Below are 23,354 nucleotides of genomic sequence, written 5' to 3' on the forward strand. Positions count from 1 at the left end.
CTTTGCATTCAGTCAACGCTTATTATTTTTAAAGATTAAATGAACCAAAGGTCCTGAAAGTACCGAATTAAAGGAAAAACAAAGAACTTTTGATCTGCCTTACATCAGAAATCTAGAGGGTAATTATGAAAGGTAATATTAAAAGAAATATTTAGGCTTGCTTCTTTAATTTAAAAGATCTTTGACTAGCTAAATTCCTTACTAGATAGAGCTTCTATTTAAAAGAGATGTGTAACATAGTTGCCGCTAGGGGGCTTAGCAGGAACAATGTTAAGAACTGTCCGCTTGTGGTAGTACTGATACTGCAGTGCTGCGCTGTTTAACTGTGGACAGATTTTGGAGCTATTCGAGGAGGCAGGAACCTTGTGCCAGAAGTTGGGGACAGAAATACAGCTTCTGAGAACTATCAATATTTTAGTGGCTCTTGTTGCTGAGTAGCTACTCAGTTAACAGATGTGGCACAGGAAAGGAAGGAAATATTGAATAAGAAATATTATGCTAGTCCAGACAATGCTTTTGCAATCAACAAACACATAAACATGCACAAAGATCTGGGCTAGCATAGAACAAATTTGTATTTTATTGTTAGCTATAGGTATCTCATATCTGAACAAGTTTGGAGCATTGTCAGATGGACAATGAACATGATAAAGTAAGTGGAGAGTCTTAACTTAAAAAAACTTATTCTCTAGTGGATTTTGAACCTAAAAATAGTGATGTAAATAGGTTTGACAAACAGGCAGGGCTTCATGATAGTTGGTAGCATATACTAAAGAAGCAGTTTATTATAGTGAAAACTATCTATGTGTCTTTGGATAAAGGACTTACAAAACTAAGATAGACTAGATGATTATTAATATCCCTTTCAGCTCTAAAGTTCTAAGATTCTATAATTATTTGTGCTATCAATAGTCAGTTCTATTTGAGGGAATTAAAGAACCATGGAGAGCTGTACTAGAGAATTTATACTATGTCTAACTTCATCTTAAAAAATTTATCAATTAGGTATATATTTAATTTCTTTTTGAGAAGATGGAAATTCTTGAGAAATTTCTTATGCTTTGGTTTATTAGATAAAACTGAATACTCTTTGTTATGATGCATGAAATAATCCTAGATGAAACTCAAGATGAAAAAGATTTCTGAGGAGCTAGAGAGGAAATAAAAGTAATAATGATATATTTATGATAGTTGGTAGCATATAGTAAAGAAGTAGTTTGTTACAGTGAAAACTACTTATGTTTCTTCAGATAAAGGTTTTTTAAGCTAAGATAGACTAGAATATCATTAATATCCCTTTTTATAATAGAAGAGAAAGGAAAAGGGAAGAACATTTACCACTGGGAATATTTAAGCAAATAAGAAGAAATCCATTACTAGACTCAAATCAAAGGAAAAAGATAGATGTATATAGTCAGTGATTATCTGGTAAGGGGCCTGAAACATCTTTTCTATTAATCTAATTTATATTATAATTACTTGTTTCTTAGTATTCTCTGTTAACATTATAAAATCTCAAGGGCAATCAGATTTATATCAGGTTTCCAAAATAAGAAATTAGATCAGTACAATAATAATGACAATAAAACCCAAATGTTCCAAAGGTCTTTTAAGGTTATGCCAAACATATATATTGAAAATTTGGCTGAACTTTAATTTTGTGATTAAGGAGGAAAATATCAGTGGGATTCCAGCTATCTAAATAATGTTCTTTATAAGGATTGTAGCTTTGGTGTATATTATTTCTCCCTCTTATCCATTCTCATTTCTGCAACTATCATTTTTATGTGAATTCCTTGGACACTTAGATTTATTGGGATGATCTGTTTTTTTCAGATGTACACTTCATTAAATTTAAAATTGGAATCTTCAATTAAAATAATTTGTTTTCTCACTTTCTCACTTCTCCCTCAACTGAACAACTGTGGTTCATGTAAAATGTATCTCTCATTTTGCAGCCTGAGTCAGTAGCATGCTTCAACATCATTCCTGTGAATCAAAGTTCTTATATCTTTCAAAGTTATCAGTGTTGTTGTCATTGTATTATTTGTTCCCCAAGTCTATTTACTTTCCTGATCATTAGTTCATAAGCCTTCCCAGTTTTCTCTAAAACCATTTGTCTCTTCTTTCAACACAATTGCATTTAATTTTATTTGTATACCACAAATTAAATCCAGTCATTCTCCAGTTATTGAGCACTGCCCCTCTCTGTCTTTCCTTCCTGGTTTCTAATTATTTTTCACTACAAAAAGGACTGCTGAAATGTTTTTTTGGTACTGGTGGATCTTTTCCCCCTTTTCTTTGATCTCTTTTGGGGAATAGGCCTAATAATGGTATAATTGGTTCTAAATCACAGCTTAGTAATTTTGGGTCAGAGTTCCAAATTGTTTTCCATAATGTTTATTATTCCATAGGTCTACCAACAGTATACCAATGTACCTTTTTCCCCTTTCCCAATAGCCTATTCAAATTTTTCATTTTCCCTCTTTCATCTTTGAAAATTTGATGACTATGAGATGAAACCTCAGCATTGTTTTAGTTTGCATTTCTACATTTTTTCATTTGGTTTTGGATAAATTAGATCACTTTCTTTGAAACCTGCCTGTTCATATCTTTTGACCATTAATAAGTTGGGGAATAATTTTTCTTATTAATTTGAGATATCTCATTTAATCCTCTCAATAAATCTGGGAAGTAGGTACAATTCTTATATCCATTTTACTGTTGAGAAAATTGAGGTAGGCAGAGGTAAAGTGACTTACCCAGGGTCATAGAGCTGGTAAGTATCTGAGCTTAGATTTGAATTCAGATCTCTCTGTTTCTAGGCCCAGTACTCTAGTTCATGTGCTACCTAACAGTTCCATTAAATTCTTGTTCTTCATTTCCTGACACCTCTGTTCCTCCTCATTCTTCTAATTAGTTTCCCAGTAATGAACCAAGACCCTTCCTTCCATGTTAATGTGACTGTAGTCTGAGGCCAATAATTAGCATAGCTTCAGTCTCTTATTAAAACTGAATGAAATATATTGCACCACTACACCAGCTTAATATGCCTCATAGTATTTAAAATGGTTAATACAATTTCCATAGTAACACACAGAAAGGAACATCTCTTTCTTAATTTATTTTTTTTCCATGAACTTATAACCAACAGAAACATTTTAAATAAGAAGAATAAAAATGAGGATTGTATAAGAAACTGTGAACTTCTTTTGGATTGTTTTGGAAAAAAACCATTAAATTTAACAAAGTTGTAATAGAATTGCCCAGTTGTATCTTCTTTTGAACATATTTGTTTTCTTCTGTATAGTTTTATGTTAAATCGATACTCTTTTGTTTCTTTTCTTCCTTTTTTTTGGCACTACTATCACTATTCTACCTCTTCCAATCTCCATTCTCCTCCTTCATCTAAAATCTTTCTCTGTTGTGACAAATAAGTATAAAAATAAGTGGTCATATCCAGAACTGTATGTCTTATTTTGCATTTTTAGTCCACTTCGCTGTCAAAAGCTGGAAAGCATGCTTTACCACTTATCTTTGGTTGCTGTGGTTAGTCATTAAATTGATCTGAGTTTTAAATTTTGAAGTTGTTTTCCTTATAGTTTTGTAGTCTACAAGCATTTATTAAGCACCTATTATGTTGTATGTGTTAAGTGTTGTGGTAAGTATATCAGTTATCTTCCTGGTTCTGTTTAGTTTATACTGCATCAGTTTTTATAGATCTTCATAAGTTTCTCCAAATTTATTATATGTGTTTTTTTTTCTTATGGTATAATAATATTCCATTACATTCAGCCACAATTTGTTCAACTATTCACCAACAGATGGTCACTCCCTGTTTAGTTTTCAGTTTTTTGCTATAACAAAAAAGTGTTGCTAAAATATTTTTGTATATTTAAGTTATTATCCTGTTTTTTATCTCTTTGAATATATATGGCTAGTAATGTTATTGCTGAATCAAAGGATATATACAATTTAGTGACATTTGGGGTATATTTCCAATTCATTTTTTGATAATTGTTGGACCAATCCACAGCTACACCAAAAATGAATTAATGTGTCTGTTCTTCCATAGCCATTCAAATGATTTCCATTTTTCTTTTCTTTTCTTTCTTTTTTTTTTGTAATCTGTTTGGTGGGATGTAGAACTCAGTGTTGCCTTAATTTTTCATTACTTTTATTTGCTATTTAGAGCCTTTTTGTCTCCAAGTATATTTTTGGAGCAACAACCAATGTGTTGATAACTTGTGTTCTTCAATCAGGAACTCTCTGTCTTTTGACCTCATCTATTGGGGAACAGTTATTATTCTTATACATTTGTATCAATTTCTTATATATCGTAGATACTTCTGAATCATCCTTGATTATCATGTGAACTCTTTTTTCTCGTTTCTGCTTTATTGTAGACTCCTTGAGGAAGGAAACCATGCATTATTCATCTTTCTACCTCCTTTACGCTTACCATCATGCTTTGTACATTGAAAGTATGCAATATACTTTGATTGAATGAATAAATGAATAATACTGTCTCCATATAGGAAGGCCCCATTCTGAGTAGAGAATTACAGAGAATGTATAACCATGTTTTGATATTGAAGAAGAGGTAATATATTACAAAACAATTGGAAGCTATCACTACTTTATCCCTTCCTCTTATTGCCTTGGAATGCTACAGTGCTCCCTTGGAATCATCCATTGGTGATATGGAAGAAGTGATTAAATACTCTGCATTTTATTGCTTATACAAGACATTCTTTATTACTTCCACCTGCAAGGGAAGCGACAGACTACAAACACATTTGTTATAGCAAAGATGCTAAACAATATTTGAATATTTTTTCTTTTTTTTTTTAACCTAAGTTAGGAAAAGAAATGAAGTTAGTATTTACTTAGAAAACAAATGTGACTAACACATTAAAAGAATATAATATTCTTAGAAATGGCCAATATAGTAATTTTTTTTTTTGCTGGAAGGAGAGCTTTTAGTTAAGGTTGTAGCAGATTATTGCATAGTAATGGCTATTCAAAAAAAATCAATAAATATGTTTAAATTTGTTCAGAAAACCCCCAAAAAGTGCAGAAGAGAAACATAAATAGGGCAGTTTTGTTATTACTTTGTTAAATTAGATATATCAGTATGTCTGCATATAGATTTCTTAAGAAAAAAACTATGTAATAGAAATTTAATTTCTTATGCAATCCTTTTTCTTTTTCTTCTTTGTATACTGAAATATTTGCTTTGATGATTGTTTTAAAAAGTAAAATTAAACCACAAAAATAATAATACTCAGCATATATAACAACAAGTTGAATTGGAGAAACATTTCCCAGGAGAAACATTTTTCCATTTTCTTTTAAGATAGCAAGTTCTATCCTACCTTATCAAATAATGTCAAGCTAATATTAACAATAGTTAATATTTATATTGCACTTAATATATGCCAGATGGTGCTAAGTGCTTTACAAATATTTTCTCATTTGATCCTCACAACAATTCTGAGAGGTAGATGCTATTATGCCATTTTACAAATGAGGAAACCTTGGCAAACTAGAAATTAATTGACTTGCTCAGGGACACATAGCTAGTAAATGGCTAAGATCATATTTAAACTCAGGCCTTCCTGACTCCAAACCCAACATTTTTATCTATTGCATTATCTAGCTGCTCCATTTTATAGCTGCACAACAATGTAAGGCCTACAATTCATATTCTCTAGAGACAAAACTCTGTTTACCAAGCTGAAGCTTGTTCAAAAGATGTCACTTAAAGTCACATTATAGGAATATTAACTACAGGAGTAGGCAATGTTTAGTTTTGAGAATCATTCATTATAATCAAATCAGATTTATATTAGGCACAGGACAATAGTTCAAAATTAGAAAAATAATACATATTATTTTGTTAAAAACAAAAATATCCAAAACCTCATTTTTCAATTAATTCAGGACTTTTATCCTTGACAAAGTACAACACTAATTTATGCTAAAACAAATAAATTATAAAGTATAAACAAGGGGGGATACCTTTTCATATAACATGAAAATATCTATTTAAAACTCCAAGCAAGCATCATATTCAATAAATATAGTAGTAAAGTAAAGATGCTTAAAGATGCTTATTCATTCCACTATTATTTGTTATTGTTCTGGAAATGTTATCAATACTTATAAGATAGTAAAATATGGCACTAAATGAATGCATATAAATATCTGAAGACTAGCTAAAACTTCCCATTAACCAATGGCATCATTCAAAAATCCTAAGCAATAAAAAAAGATAGTTATTAAGACATATTGGCAGGCTACAAAATAAAGTCTCAAAAATAAACTCCATTTCTTTGTAATAATAACACAATCCAAAAAATTATAATAGAAAGGAAAATTCCATTCTAAATAAGATACATGAGCTATTTGGGAAAGAATCTACCAAAGTACTCAAACCATTCTATAAGTTTAATGTCTTAAGCATTTGTTGTTATTGAATCATTTTAGCTGTGATCAACTCTGTGATCATGTTTGGAATTTTCTTGAAAAACCTACAAGAGTGCTTTGCTATTTCCTTCTCCTGCTTATTTTTCAGATGAGGAAACTAAGGCAAAAAGGGTCAAGTGATTTGCTTGAAGTCACATAGCTAGTAAGTATCTGAGACCAGATTAGAACACAGGTCTTGATTCCAAGGCTAACATGGTATCTACTGCACCACCTAGTTACTTCTAAAACAACTTACGAACTTAAGAACTTCATTGCTTATTGCTTGGGTTATACTAATATAACAAAAATGACAATATTAGCAAAGCTTCTTTATACTTTTCATGCTATACCAATCAAATTATCATAGAGATACTTTACTGACCTGAACATCCATGTTATATCTTCAACTGTTTGGAGTACATTTCCAGCTGGATTTCCCTAGGTAACTTAGATGCAATACTGATTTAAGAGACCTCATATTATAGTGGACATGGTGCTGGACTAGGTCTCATAATATGTAGATTCCAATTATGGTTCTTCTTATTTCCAATATAATCTTGAACCAGCCACTTTTCCTCACTTTCCTTATGTTAAAGAGCTTTGGATGGTAAATTGAGAAGAGCCTTTGTCATTTATAATAATAATAATAATAATAATAATAATAATAATAATAATAATAATAATAATAATAAATAATATCTATTTTATAATAATGATGATGATGATGATAATAGTACTTATTTCCTATAGTTGTTGTGAGGATCAAATGACCTAATACTCATTAATTTTAGTACAGTGCCTAGCACTAATAGGTGCTATAGAAATGCTATCATTGTTACTATTATAATTATCAGTCTTCTCCAAGAGAGTGAGTCTAGCATCAGAATGGAATAGTACCTTTCTTAAATCCTGAAAGCCTGAGGAATATTTGAGAAAGAGCAGGATTTGAAATTCACTTAAGATTCCCATATCAGGAATTACATTTGGGGATTTAGATCTCAGAAGAATGTGAATTTTAAAAATTAGTTTAAAGCAGCTAGTTGGATAGAACATTGATTCTGGAGTCAAGAAATCTTAAGCTCAAATCTTGGCTTAGATATTTATATGTTATATGACTCTAGGGAATGTCATTTACTCTTTTTCAGCCTCAGTTTTCTCATTTGTGAAACAGAGGATAACAATAGCATCTACCTTTGTTGTGACGGTCAAACAAGTCTACCTATAAAGTGCTATATGTTATAATTTTGATTGTTATTAATTGTCATTTAAAGTTCTTCAAAACCTACCCCTCCTTAATTTTCCAATTACGTATTCTTATGCATCAATTTTTTCCATGCCATATTCTTTGGTCGAACTATTCTGGCCTATTTGCAGGGCTTCTTACATGATACTGCATCTTCCTTTTCTTTGCCTTTGTAATGGCAATTATTCCCCCTTCCTAAACTGTTCTTATACCTCGTCTATCTCTTAGAATTACTGGCCTCCTTCAAGATTCAGTTCAAATATAACACTCAAATATTAATTTGACCTGGATTCAGCAAATCATAGAACCCAAGACTTCTTAATGCAAAAAGAGGACTTCCCCCATCTCCTGGATCTGCTGGCTTTCATGGCATAGGCTTTCTGATGTCCTTTTCATGGTGACTTTCATTTCTTTTCTCTCACACTTTCTTTTGGAACTTCAAACTCTGAGATAGCTCTGGCAATGTGTGTCAACCTCATCATTTATATGTATATCCCAGGAAAGTTTACTGCTAGGTAAAAAAAAAAAAACAACAAAAACATAAACAAAAAAAAAAAAACCTATGTCAAGTACATATCCCTGTTTCACTCCATTTTATTTGACCTCATCAGAGTTGTTCATAATGGGAACATATGTACCGATGATGGTAGCATGGCACTTTCCTGCAAGTGGCAATTGCATTATCATGGGCCTGTCATTCACTCCTTTTGGTGGGTATACAATCCTGTTGACTAGATTAATTTTGATTGTAAAACCTATGCCACTTGCAGGACGCTCTCCATCAGTGTGGACACTCCAGAAAAAACACGTATTCAGCTTTAGCTTTGGTAAGCTAGTTTTTATTTTGCTCAAAACTACTATTTGGATGCAGTACCTGCTGAGTTCTTTTGGAACAAGAGCTCATCTTTCAGGTCTACTGGATTTTTTTGTTGTGTATGAGTTTGTGGTTATTTCATGTGTATAATCATCTTCATGAGATAGCTGATTAAAAATATAATTTAATTTTAAAAATCATAACTCTTAATGTGAATGGGATGAACTCATCTATAAAATGTAAAAAGGATGACAGGATGTGTTGGAAAACAGAAACCTAACAAAAATATTAACAAGAAAAAAAAATTGGACCTGAATAGGAAAAATAGGGATGATTTAGTATTAGTGATTTGGAATAGAAAGAAATTCTATTTATAGAAACTGATGGTGTACAGGGACCTCATGAAAAAATGTAGAAAAGTTGAAATAACAAATATATCATTTATTGATCATAATGTAATAAAATACCATTTGATAGTTTTTTAAAAGAATGCTAAGAAATGATAAAAAGAATAAATAATATTCTAGAGAACTGATAGGTTCAGTTACAAAATATCAAAATAATAAAAATTTTCATCAAAACAAAAGATAATGAGACAATGCACTAATACTTCTAAAGTACAGATTGGGTGGCACAATAAATAGAACACTGAGTATGGAGTCAGGAAGACCCGAGATCAGCTTTAGTCTCAGATGACTACTAGCTTTGTGATCCTGGGCAAATCATTTAACTCGTTTGTCTCAGTTTTTTCAATTGTAAAATGGAAATTAAAATAAAGCCTAGAGGTATTGTGAGGATCAAATGATCAAACTTGTAAAGCATTTAGTATAATATTTGGCACATAGTAGGCACTATATAAATGTTAGCTATTATTATTGTCACTATCATTATTCTAATAGAAGAGAAAATTTATTTTTATAATTGCTTTAATCAACAAAAGAGAAGAAACAAATCAATGAATTAGACATGTAATTAAAAATCTTGAACAACCACAAATAAAAAATTCTCAGTAAAACAGTGAAGTGAAAATTCTGAAAATTAAAGTTTTAATAAAACTGAAAGAAAAGAGAATTGAATTGGCATGATTATAAAACCTGATTTTTCAAAATAAGTAATGAATAGATTAACAATTATCAAATATTTTAAATAGGAAAACTAAGTTAATTACATAAAAATGAAAAAAAACTTCTTACTATTGAAGAGGAAAGAAAGAAAATGACTATAACTTATTGCAAAAACTTTGAGAAAGGGAGAAATGTAAGAAATCTCAACCTGCATTTTGGAAATCTTTAAATCTTTATTCAGGAAGGCAATGAGGAGCCATTGAAAATTTTTTTTAATAGTTCAAAATGTACTTTTTTATTTTCATTATTTTTGAGGATTTTTTAATTAAAGCTTATTATTTTTAAAACATATGAATGGATAATTTTTCAACATTGAACATTAACCCTTACAAAACCTTGTGTTCCAAATTTTCTCTTTCCCATTGAAAATTTTTGCTTGAAACAACACAATCACAAAAATTCATTAGGAAGATTAATTTGGCAGCTCTGCAATTAGGCTGGAGAGGAGAGATCAGTTTAGAAGTCTGTTGAATCCTCCAGGTTAAATATTAAAAAGGCTAGAGTTCTATATAATTTTCATTACTATGAATATTAATAATAATATTTTTCATGGTGGTGTTCTGCAGTTGAAAATCATGAAACACCACAAGGTATGAAAAATTTAAATTTCTGATGACTTCAAAGGGCAATGGACAGATGGATGGTGGGTGAAAGTATATTGCAGCATATTTGGCAAAAATGGCATATGCACATAGTTTAAAAGATGTTCTAGAATTAAAATGATTGAAAAAGCAGGTTTTGCCTTTCATGGAGTAAGGGTGAAATATATCAGCTCTACTGTGGCACTGGTACTTACAAAATGTTAGAAAACCCAGAAGATGGCTTCTAGCATATTAAGGATATATTTATAGAGGATTTAGAGGAGAACATGGACCAGAATTATATTGGAAAGGAAGATGCCTGATTTTTATTAATAAAAGTAATATGTCTACTTATGAGATCATGGGTTTATTGAAGTACTGAAGCATAATAATTAAAATCATACTTTCTGAAGTACTTTCCTCATAACTTTTCTGTGTTCTTGGTAGCTAGATAACACAATCAAGTATTAGGTTGAGAATCAGGAAGATTTGAATTCAAATCTGATCCTAGACACTTATTAGCTATGTGACCTTAGGCAAGTCATTGAACTTTTACCTCAGCCTTCTTATTTGTAAAATTGGATAATAATGTCATCTATATTCTAAGGTTGTTTTGAGGATCAAATGAGATAACATTTGCATAGCACTTTACAAACTGTAAAATGCTACAGACAAATGATAACTGTTATTATTTTACAGATAAGGAAACTGGGACTGAGAGAGCTCAAGTGACTTGAAGAATAAGCCTAGTTTACTTCATTCTAAGACCAATGATTTTTCTATTTTATTGATGGAAATGAGATTAGTAAAAGGAGTGGGGTATGCATTTGAGGTTCATTCTACAGGTAAACTCTCTTAATACAATTAACAATGGAAGACAATTCTCTTATTAGAGAGGAAATGAAGTATAATGGAAAGAACTTATGTCAGAACTCTAGTTTCAAGGCTCACCTTTCAAGTGAGTTTTAGGAAATTTTAACTTTTATAGCCTTCAGATTCCAAATCTATAACATTAGTATAATAATTTTTACCCTGTCTTCCTGTCTTGTGAGTAAAGGTTTTTTTTTTTTTTTTTTTTTTTTTTTTTTTTTTTTTTTTTTTTTTTTAGTGCTATATGAGCTTTCACTTTATATCACCTGTAATACAAAACTACAGGGGGTGTTTCCCAAGGCTGACTTGAGCTTCTTCTAGTGGTCATCTTGACCAGAAGTACTAGAAACACAGCCCACTGTTTACATCTGCTCACAACACTTCTGAGTGTGTCCTGAATCAGAATAAAATATATGAGAAATATTTAGCCAAATAAATAAAAATATAGCTGAACCTAAATAATGTGACTGTGGCTTTCTAAATCAATGTGAGGTACAAAGGGATCCTTATGAAATGCTTTATTTTTCACTCCTGATATTGGCACCAACAATTGCTGAGATTCTATCTGAAAGTTTTGGTTTCAGCACTCTTGGGCCTCTGACAGGAAGTGTTTGATAAAGATATTTAGCAGGATATTTTATAATGAGAGGCCTTGGATGTCAAATGTAAGGGAGTTAGACTTTGGGCATAAGCTATGGCTGAGAGACCTTCTTATACAATATAATTGAATGGGCATTAAAAGTCCCACATCCTCAAAAATATTCTTTTGTCACAGGGTTACAGGGTTTTTCTTGAAGAGAAGTAGAAGTTAAACAAATCAAAGTAAATAAAAATGACTCGTTAGTGAACATAAATTGTGTGAGCCCAATCTTCTGCAATTTTCCTTTTTCTTCCCCTGAAAATAAACAAATGAATGATACTTTAAGAACATCATATTCTGTTGATCCATACCTGTCTTTGAGAGGTCTTGAATTTTAGGGTAAGGGGTCACATTTCATAGAACACTAGTGATAAATTTTATGCTTTTGGGGCTCCTGGCTTGAATGTTTTATGGATAAATTTAAAATAGTAGAACAGTTCTCTGTATGATTCCTGCTGATTTGTTGTAAATGCTTAACTCCAGGCATTCATTTCATTTGCGAACACCTTATTACTATTCTACATTTACTATTGCCTGTCTTTCCTAATTCCCAGGCCCTCAGAGAAATCACTAGTCACTGTATTTTTCAGTGTATAAACCAATTTTACCAAATTTACCTATTTCTGAGGTCTTCAGAGATCTCTGGCTACTGTTTCATAGGAACAGTAGTTTAAATACTGGTAGTGCACCCAAGAACAGTCATGTGCAAACTCAAAGTCTTTTATTCATGTGCTCATATTCTGCCCCTGACCTCCTGCTGACTCCCAGGTGAACACTAGGGCTGAAACTCTTAAAAGGAGTGCTTGAATCAGACAACCAAGCACTTAAGGCTCATTACCTATTAGACAATGGTTCTATTAACATATGTTTGGAAAAACACCCCTTCTCCCTGTTCTATGCTGGCTCAATGTTTGGCGTGTACAGATAATTGTAGGAGGGATTAGAGAGTAGTGTGAGACAAGCCAGACTCACTTTGCAGCAGGACCAGGAGAAGGGAGGTTGGTGGCAAGCTTGTGGCAGTTTTGTCTATCTCCTTCACTCCAAGGACTTTTGCTTATCCTGACTCTGGCTGTTTCTGAGGCCTCCAGGGAGCTAACCCGGACTTCACAAAAGAAAGCGACTTCCTCCTCCTTGTAGCTTAAATAAGGTCTATGAGGTCACACACACAGCCAATCAGAGAAGGAGACTCCTCCCTTAATGAAGCAATCTCAATATGGCCAGAGTTTCCCCTCATGAGGTGGTCCCTGTTTTGCTCACAGAAATTACTTCCAGGAATCTCAAGCATTACTGGCTTGTTTACTTCCTGGTGCACTGAACATGACTCTTCCTTCTCTGACTCTTACAATTTGTATTTCTCTTTTTACCAGAACAAAGGAGCAACTCATAGTTAAAAAAATCAGCTAAGTTCTGAAGCCTAAAAGTCCTTTCCCCCTTTTTTTTTGTGTTCTATTTTATATTAATTTTTTTTACAGAGCTTTCTTAATGTTGGCAATAGATGAGACAGAAACTGCAGAGTGTAGGTAACAACTTTCCAAAATTAACCTATCTAAATCTCTGGCTCAGGAGAAATAGTAAAAACCAATTAGTCCTACATAACGAAGCCCGGATGATTATTTTATTCACAAACTGTATCATTCACTTGTAATCATTATGCTTTAAAACACAAATTCAATTGATTAAACAGGGTATATGCCCCCAAAACAGCACGTTGAAATATGTTTTAATAGTTCAATGAGGAGTAGGGAGCAATTGAAATATCTTAACAGTTAAAGAAGAGTTGATAGATCTGGGATGAATATAACCTGTATTTAGTATTTTATTGTTCCACTATTAAAAGACAGAGAGAAGGAGAAAAGAAAGGTGGGAAGAAGACAGAGAGAGAGAGAGAGAGAGAGAGAGAGAGAGAGAGAGACAGAGAGAGAGACAGAGAGAGAGAGAGAGAGAGAGAGAGAGAGAGAGAGAGAGAGAGAGAGAGACAGAGAGAGAGAGAGAGAGAGAGAGAGAGAGAGAGAGAGAGAGAGAGAGAGAGAGAGACAGAGAGAGAGAGAGAGAGAGAGACAGAGAGAGAGAGACAGAGAGAGAGAGACAGAGAGAGAATATTGAGAATACCTTCTGGAGAAATCTGAAGTGCTCTCTGGGCGTAATAATCAGAAAGACAATGAAGTATAATGGTAAGGGTGTTAATTTAGCATCAGAGTACCTGCATTCACTATATTAAACATTTTATTTAGTCCCTGAGAGCACTTCCATGAACTCTTTAATCTTTCTCATCCTCAGAAACTTTCATCCTTTTGTTCAGCGAGGACAGCTTCTTCTTGATGTTCACAAGTTAATTGAGGCATAGTTTCACCACAATTCTTTGATTAATCTTGAGCAAAGCTTTTAGCCCACTGGGGCCTCAGCTACTTTATTTATAAAATAGAAAGAATAAAGGCACCTACCTGCTGGGGTTGTTATGAAAATTAAATGAGATAATAGATGTAAAACATCAGTACCACCACAGCACTGCTTCTCTCACTCCCCAGCCAACAGCATTCCCATTCAGAATAATGGATGGAGAGAGATTTTGGGACCATATATAAGAAAGAATTTCCAGTGATTAAAGCTGTCTAAAAATGAAGGGGTTTGCTTATTATGTAGCAAGATCCTCCACATGAGGTTGTTGAGCAGAACCTGGAATGACCATTTGCTGGAGATATTTTTGAATGGCTTCTGGAATGGCCAGATGAGATGATTTCTAAATCTCTGATTCTGGAATTCTATAATTCCCTAAATATTAGCTTTGAAAGTTTCTTAAAAATTTTATTGGAGTATATGGTAGGAGCAACAGGTATGAGATCTGTAGACCAGGCTTATTCTCAACCATTCTTGGAACAAATTTACATCTCCAATATTTGTGTAGTAGTTTGATGAAATGTCAAGATCTAAAACAATGGAAGATAAAGACATTCTAACTCTTTTTGAAGCTATTAGACACCAGTGTGTTTAAAAGAGAGTGAGGAGAATAGTGGTTTTTCCCCCCTCTGAGCAGGAGAAAAATAATTTTGGGCACAGCTTCTTTACTACATTGTTAGGAATAAATGCAGGATATACACACTTCCTGGTATTCTCTTGGGAATTCAGCTAAAACAGAACTTTTATCTGTAATTTTTATATCCTTATGCAACAGTCACAGAGAAATTAATTGGAAATGGAGTAAGAATAAAAAACTCCTATAGGGATGTAGCCTTTTTTTTTTTTGACAGTAATGGATCATGGAAAAAAGCAGGGGACAAAGGATATTTTCACCTGCTTTTTATGGGAGGATGTGCAATCTCATAGTGCAATAAAAAGTTTGAGTACAAGGTTAAACCTCAAGGGAGCTTCACAGTCTAGAGTGTAAAACACTATCAGTAATTTCTATTCCCTCTGCTTTAATCTGGATATCCTTGGGGAATGTCAGTGCATTTTTTGAGATCTCAGAGATCTCTATACTCCAATTAAATTTCCTTGCATCTAGATTCTAGTGACATGACTGGTTTTGTGTCTGAAGCTGGAGAGGACCTTCTGGGCTTTTGCCTCGTCTGAAATTGAGGCTATTCTCTCAGAATGTCTCCCAGAATTTCTTAACTGAGGTCCATGGTCTAGAAAACAGCCAAAACACCATCAATCTCATCAAAACCATTTCTTCTCTGGCATTCTGCGAGTAAAGATTCAAAAGACCCAATGCTGATATCTTCAGGGAGAAGTAAGGTATGTTTCAAACTAATCTCCCTACTTTCTTTTTCCAAACCCATTGTGGAATCCTAGGGGACTGAGAAAAGCGAAGAGCAGCTAGTTAGAAGGTATTATTTTTCTTTTTTTTTTCTTTTTCTGAGGCTGGGGTTAAGTGACTTGCTCAGGGCCACACAGCTAGGAAGTGTTAAGTGTCTGAGACTAGATTTGAACTCCGGCCCTCCTGAATTCAGGGCTGGTGCTCTATCCACTGCGCCACCCAGCTGCCACCTAGCTGTCCCCTAGAAGGTATTATTTAATAGCTCTTGTTAAGTCAAGCTCTGAAAACTTTCTATGGAGAGAGATCTAAGTTTCCCTTTTTGAATTTCATTTAGTTTTGCTCAGTGAGCAACTCAGATATGCTGTTTCCTTCTTACCAAAATGGTACCATGGCTTTTGGTCCTCACTCTAGTAGAGTCAGGTACAAGAAAGACTCTGAATCTAGAGTCTCACTCATACTAGGAGTTGGACTAGAAGGTTATCAAAATGATCTAGCATCCTAAGTCTTATTCTAGAGAAATGATTTTCTCTCTTTTAAAAAGATTGTCTCTAAAATGGTTACAGAAAACAATGAGTCACTTTTTTTTTTTGTGGAAGGCATATTAGACTCAATAGGACAGGGGATGGGTTCTGAGCAGTAGTATGTTAGTATAATTTAAACAATCACCTAAAAAAGTACACAGGGCATACTTTAAGGTTTAAACTTCATTACTAACACTTTCTCCATCATTTTCTTAAGTCTAGACAACTAACAAGAGAATTAATCAAGTCTTGATTTCTAGCACTTGCCCATTTGTGATATGTTAATGTTCACACTGAAAATTTAACACTCAGTTCTGGTGAGCTGGTTTAAGCTGACTTCAGCAAAAACCCAGTTCCAAGATTGATTTCCCTTCTTGTCAATGAACAAATAGATTGGGAGAGAAATAGGCAGCCCTCTAATGTGATTCTTTTCTCCTTCTCCACAGATTCTTCTATGAGGAGAATGGACACAGGAAATCACTCCTCAGTGTCAGAGTTTCTCCTTGTTGGTTTAACTGACCAACCGGAGCTCCAAATCCCTCTCTTCTTCCTATTCCTTGGGATCTATGTGGTCACTGTGCTGGGGAACCTAGGCTTGATCATTTTGATTGGTCTTGATTCTCATCTCCATACCCCCATGTACTATTTCCTCTTCAATCTGTCCTTTGTAGATCTCTGTTACTCCTCATCTATTATACCTAAGATGCTTGTGAATTTTGTGTCAGAGAAAAATATCATCTCCTATTCAGGATGTATGGCTCAGCTATATTTCTTCTGTTTCTTTGTAGTTTCAGAGTCCTTCCTTCTGTCAGCCATGGCGTATGATCGTTATGTTGCTATCTGTAAGCCACTGCTTTACAACATCACCATGTCTTATCAGGTGTGCTCCTTGCTGGCATTTAGTGCCTATGTGATGGGGTTTTCTGGTGCCATGCCCCACACAGGAAGCATGCTGAGACTGTCCTTTTGCAGCAACAACATCATCAATCACTATATGTGTGACATACTTCCTCTCCTGGAGCTCTCCTGCACCAGCACCTATGTCAACGAATTGGTTGTTTTCATTGTGGTGGGCATTGACATTGGAGTCCCCACTGTCACCATCTTTATCTCTTATGCTTTAATACTCTCTAGCATCCTCCATATCAACTCCACAGAGGGCAGGTCCAAGGCTTTCAGCACCTGCAGCTCACATATAATTGCTGTTTCTCTTTTCTTTGGATCTGGGGCTTTCATGTACCTCAAACCTTCTTCTCTTCTATCCATGAGCCAAGGAAAAGTGTCCTCTGTGTTCTACACCATTGTGGTGCCCATGCTGAATCCTCTGATTTATAGCCTGAGGAACAAGGATGTCAAATTAGCCATGAGGAAAATCCTGAATAGAAGAATATTCTGAATAATATCAGAATTAGTGTCAACAAATGGACCAAAGGTTCTGTTTTTTTTTTTTTTTACTGAAAGTCCTTTGTGGAGACTTCTTAACCAAATGATTTTCCTTTATAAAGGAAGGAAGGAAACATCAACCTCTTCTCTCAAAAAGGTCCATCTCTGCCTTAAAACTAATAATAATAGCACTTACTATATACCAGAAACTGTGTTTAGAACTTTACAAATATTAACTCATTTCATCCTCACAACAATTCTAGGAGATAGATGCTGTAATTATTTCCATTTTCCACAAGGTATGTCTTGACCAGGGTTCACACAGATAGTGAGTGTCTGAAGCTGGATTTGAACTCAGGTTTTCCTGACTCCAGGTCTGGAATTCTAATCCACTATGCCATATAACTGCCCAAACTAATTTCTTATTTTATCAAATTTTCTCCAGAAATGTTCTTTTAAATAATACACCTTCCTTCAGGAAATTGGGATTAAGTGATTTACCCAGAGTCACAGCTAGTAAGTGGTAAGTGTCTGAGGCTGAATTTGAAGTCAGGTCCTCCTGACTTCAGAAGGGTTGGTGCTCTGTCCACTGCACCATCTAGCTGCCCCCAATGAATGCTTATGTTTGTCACAAAAATGCATGCAACTCTTTAGAAAGAGGTCCAGGGGAAAAAAACCCTCATACTTTTGGAAGAGGTTTTTCTTTGGGTTTCTTTCTATTTGTTAAAGACACCATGCTCTTTCTGTATATCAATTTTGTAAGCTTGGCATTAATTCAATTCCTTTTTCTTTCTCACCTTGTATCAAGTTATTTGCCAAATCTTATTTTGATCCTTTCTCTCCACTTATACAACAATTATCTTAGTTCATTTATTGTTGTCATTGTACATTTGTTTTTCAGTTGTGTCTGAGGCTTTGTGATTCCATTTGGGGGTTTTCTTAGCAAAGATACTTGAGAAGTTTGCATTTCCTTCTCCAGTTCATTTTATAGAGGAGGAAACTGAGACAAACAGGTTAAGTGCATTGCTCAGGAATGCTGGGCACCACTAAGTGTTGAAGGCCAGATTTGAATTTAAGGAGAGGAATCTTCCTGACTTCAGTCCCTACACGATATCCAATGAGTCACCTACCTGTCACCTTGGGTCATAGCATCACATAATATTATAGATGAGGTTTCATTACCTCTTGCCTGATTATTGTAAGAGCTTCCTGACTATTATTTTTGTTTCTAGTATCTCCCCATTTAAGATGCTCTTCTAGAATTTTAAACATTGTTGGTAAAGTAATTTTTCTTAAGTGATTCCCTTATTCAATCAACTCTAGTGGCTTCGTATTGTTTCTGGAATTAAAATATATTTTGTTTAGCTTTTAAAGCCTTTAATAGACTAGCCTCAATCTATTTTTCCAGTGTCGTTGGATATTACTTTTCCTCCCACCCCAGCCCAATTTCTCTTATCCAACCAAACTGGCCTTCTCTCTATTTCATACACGTACCACTCCACCACCTATCTCCATATCTTTGAACTGGCTGTATAACATACCTGGTATGTACTCCCTCCTTAACTTTGCTTCCAAGCATCCTTTTCTTTCTTTAAAATGCAGTGCAAGTGCTACCTTTTGCAAGGTCTTTCCTGATCCCCCCAAAGCTAATGCTCTTCCTCTCAAACTATCTTGTATGGAACTACTTTGTATATGTTTACATATGTATATAAAGATTCACTTTATGTTTATGCTGTGTGATTTATATTTGTCTCTCCCATTAGGATGGAAGCTCTTTGTGAGTAGGCATTGTGTCATTCTTTGTATTGTATTATTGTATTGTATTGTATTGTATTCTGTCTCCAATGATAGCATATAAATGGCTTTTTAGGGCAGGGATTTTTCATTTTTTTGTCTTTGTATCTTTAGTACCTAGAATAGTGTTGGGCATCTAGAAAGAACAGACATGTAGTAATTTTATTTTATTTTTTTTATCCTTTTTCTTTTGTGAGGCAATAAAAGTTAAGTGACACATCTTGGGGTCATATAGCTAGGAAATGTTAAGTATATAAGGCTTGTCTGCTGATTCCGGGGTCAATGCTCCATCCCCTGTGCCATCTTGAATGATTTATTTCACTTCTTAAGTTATAAAAAAGATTGTTTAAAATTTTAATGACTCTTGGAAGAACATTTATCTCCCTATATAGGAAGTAGTAAGAAGAAGAGAAAGCAGAGAATTTGTGGTACAGGAATAAATGATTGAAAGCAAATATTCGAGGGGAAGGACTCAGAGGAAGTTCAGATGGACTGTGGTAAGCTAAGAGCAGGTCCCCAGTAAGATTGTTTTTGAATCCAACAATCATCAGCTCTGCTACTGCAAAATTATGTGGTTAAGAATGAACATTTGTCACATCCCTCTCTTAAACCTGTGCCTCTGTCTTATATTCCCTCCTCCCTTTATGTCCTTCATCAGAAGATCTTACCCCTCAAATGAAAATCAGTAGGCAAAGCTCTCAAATTGGCAATCTTAGGCAATCCTATTCAGCATATGTGATTCAAGGAAGGAGCAAATTAGGATAAGTTTCCAAGGGATATAGAATTCAAAGACCTAAAAAGGATTAGTTCTCACCTATACAAGTACAAAATGAAAGATTCAGATCCTCATTTACATTTTTAAATGTTCATTCATATCTTTCTGGTCATTTCATTTGGTGAGTGAGATGAAGGTATATCTTGGATTTCATAGAGAAATGGAGGAATCACAGAGCTTTCAAGAGTGTAAGAAAATGAGAAGGGGACAATGTGGGGTGCAGAAAGAGCAGGTGGTATCTTGTGCTGCAGATGGGACATTCTCCTGGGATGCTACCATGACATGAGCTGTAGGAGGCAGCTGGATTGAGTGGCAGTTGATTGCACTGGTATTTCTGTTATGGTATTTAGGGGAGTCAGACAATAGGAATGGGGCAAGCATCAATTAGAGCAGACTCTCTCTCTATCTCTCTGGGAGGTGTGTCTGATGAGAGAGAGTGGTGTGAATATAGGCAGAGAGGCCAATTATGACTGGAATATGGTGTGTAGCAGCTGTACCTTATGTCTTTCCCTTATGTCTGTCATTGGCTCGTCAGAATATATCACTGTATGAATTCCTAGGAATTATTTTCCCTTATGTCTTAATTGTGATGAGTGAAAGTGTTCACAATGCATTGCCCTCCTCTAAGGCTTTTTATATGAACTATAATTTTTAAGCTTATTCTCTTTCTCCCATCTGCAGGCATTGGGATAAAGCAAAAAGCTTTTGTGATATATAGATTGCACTTTTCCTAGAGCTCCATTTTACTATATACATATATATTTAAAATTCCCACAAGGAATTTCTGAAGGCTGGTACTATCAAAGTCTTATTTGAGATTCTCTCTTCTTTTGGAGTGTGATGTGCTATTCTCAGGCTATGTATGGTATCTTTCTTTGCCATGACAGTATTTTAGACAGTGTCTTGAACAGGGTGGGATCCTGCATCTTCAGTCATAATGAATTGTTTCAAGGTCTGGTAAGATTATGACTTTGCCAAGAGAGTGATTTAGGTTTTATTTGGTGTAGTCTCTGATTCTTTTAATTTTCTATTGATGTAATTTTTATATATACTTTTTATTGAGTTGGGCCCAAGGATTGGAGAAGATAGAAAACAGATTAGATTTCTATCAGAAAATTTCAGTTATTTTATTCATCATCTCAAGATTCTTTCTAAAATACAAGCTCTTCTTTAACACCAATATTATTCTGATGATACTGTAGAGTTGAGAGACACTGAATGCTATATTCTTTTAAAAAATCATTCAAAAGACAGTGGAGAAAAGTCTATAACTTATTACAAATTACATATTCAAAAGAAGCAAGTCACAGAAATGTATTACTGGGAAAAAGATGCAAAAATCTGTAATGTTCTAGCTAGCTTTCTGGAATCCTCGGGATCAGCCCTAGTCCTTGGTCTTAGTGGAGAAGTGATGAAGGCAGGAGAGCCACCAGGAGGCTGGTCAAAGATAGAATGTCTCCTTTCCAGTCCTTCTCAACCCTTAAATATCCTATTACAATTACATCATTATAGCATTCTGATTATGTGTGAACTAGAGAATCATTACATCACCACGCTAAGTACTAAGTATATATGTGAACTAGAGAACCATTATCTCATTAATCACACTGAGTTAACACCTTGCTGTAAGGATCCTTGTTTTAAGTGTACTTCTCCAGAGTTCTCCAAATCAATGAACAGCATGCATGCCTTATTAATATTCATGTGATTTTAAGAAAATAAGAAGGCCTTCAGGACACTGAGAACAGTTATTTGGCTTTCTAACGTCAGCACTGACTTTTGCAACAATGTTCCTTGTGGTTTTCCTTGTGGGATATTGTTGCAGAAGTGATAGATGGATTCTTTCAATAAGTATTTCCCCTGTTTCTAGACTATCAGGGCAGTTTTCCCTAACGATTTCTTGTAGAATGTCATGGTCTTCAGGTAGGACAATAATTTTAAAATTGTTTCTTCTTTATCTATTTTCCAGGTTGGTTGTTTTGCCAGTGAGATATTTCACATTTTCTTCCATTTTTTTTCATTCTTTTTAGTTTGTTTCATTGATTCTTGCTGTCTCACAAAGTCATTAGCTTCCATTTGCCCTGTTGCAATTTTTAATGTGAGATTTTCTTCAGTTAGCTTTTGTTTCTTTTTTCCCATTTTGTTACACCATCATAGCTTTCTGTGGTGAAGGTTCTTTTCTGTTTCTTGTTCATTTTCTTTTCTTTTGGTATTTCCTTTTTTTTTTTAACTTTTGTGGTGGAGCTCTGATCCTGGGGAAAAGGGGGTGCTGTTCCAAACCTCCTGTGAGCTCTGAGCCTTACCTCTGAGTGCAGCCCCCTTGTGTTTGCAGGTTTGGCTTTACCTGCTCTCTTCAGGAAACAGCCTGGTTTCCCAGAGTTTTCCTCTGAGCTGGGACTGGAGGCTGCTCCCTGCTGTGCACCTCTCCTGAGCCAGGACTGAGGGTCTTAGATGCTGATTTGCTATGGTTAAGACCCTCTCACCAGCAAGTCTGAACATCCTTTTCATTCCAGAGAGACTGACATTTCCTGAAGTTTTTCCAGTCTGTCTTGAGCTGCAGAGGGGTTTCATTCCCTCAGACTCTGCTCAGAGACTTGTTTTCATGTGGTTTTTGAGGGAAACTGGGAGAGTTCGAGAAGCTTCCTGACTTTACTCTGCTTTGAACTATAAAACTTAATCCCAGCACTGGACACAGGGCCTAGCACAAAACAACTGATAAATAATTCTTTTTCCCCCCTTCTATTCTCTAATTTATTTGGTTTTTTCCCCTAGTTTTTAAAATGTAAAATTTAAAAATAATAAATAATAGCCTTTTATTTTCAAAATATATGCAGTTTTCAACATTCACTCTTGCAAAACCCTATGTTCTAAGTTTTTCTCCCTTTCTTTTCCCTACTCCCTTCCCTAGACAGCAAACAATCCAATACATATTAAACATGTGCAATTCTCCTATACATATTTCCATATGCTGCACAAGAAAAACAAGATCAAAAAGGTAAAAAGTGAGAAAGAAAATAAAAAGCAAGCAAACAACAAAAAGGTGAAAATACTGTGTTGTGATCCACATTCAGTTCCCATACTCCTCTTTCTGTATGCAGATGTCTCTTTCCATTTCTATTGGAATTGGCCTGAATTACCTCATTGTTGAAAAAAGCCATGTTCATCAGAATAACTGATAAATAATTTTTGACTGATTTATTGGGATCACTTTCTGTGCAGAGATTTATGAAAGAATATAAGTAAGAATCTCACAAATTGGGTAGGCATGAATGGACAGATTTTGAACTTTATTATTAGAGGAAATTCCCATATAAAGAATTGCATATACATACGGACTAACATACGAATGGTTGTATAATACTTTTCAATTTACTAGAATGAGGG

General features: G+C 34.4%; 2 protein-coding genes across 3 annotated transcripts in view; one reads left to right on the forward strand and one right to left on the reverse strand.

Moving 5' to 3' along the window:
• Positions 1-12,830, reverse strand: part of PANX3 (pannexin 3) — a 52,232-nt gene extending 39,402 nt beyond the window's left edge. Inside the window, exon 1 of the mRNA XM_074303942.1 lies at positions 12,716-12,830. The gene's annotated coding sequence lies outside the window, so the exon portion shown is untranslated. The remainder of the gene's footprint in view (positions 1-12,715) is intronic.
• A 1,231-nt stretch (positions 12,831-14,061) lies between these two features.
• Positions 14,062-17,414, forward strand: LOC141559743 (olfactory receptor 8B8-like). Of its 2 annotated transcripts, XM_074297452.1 has the most exons (2): positions 14,062-14,071; positions 16,492-17,414. In XM_074297452.1, the coding sequence occupies exons 1-2, from the start codon at positions 14,062-14,064 to the stop codon at positions 17,412-17,414; spliced, it is 933 nt and encodes a 310-aa protein (XP_074153553.1). The 2 variants fall into 2 exon arrangements, with proteins under 2 accessions (XP_074153553.1, XP_074153554.1); XM_074297453.1 differs by lacking the exon at positions 14,062-14,071 and having other exon boundaries at positions 16,455-17,414.
• Positions 17,415-23,354: the final 5,940 nt, after the last annotated feature.

Source organism: Sminthopsis crassicaudata, chromosome 3 (assembly GCF_048593235.1).
Source record: "Sminthopsis crassicaudata isolate SCR6 chromosome 3, ASM4859323v1, whole genome shotgun sequence".
Taxonomy (NCBI): domain Eukaryota; kingdom Metazoa; phylum Chordata; class Mammalia; order Dasyuromorphia; family Dasyuridae; genus Sminthopsis; species Sminthopsis crassicaudata.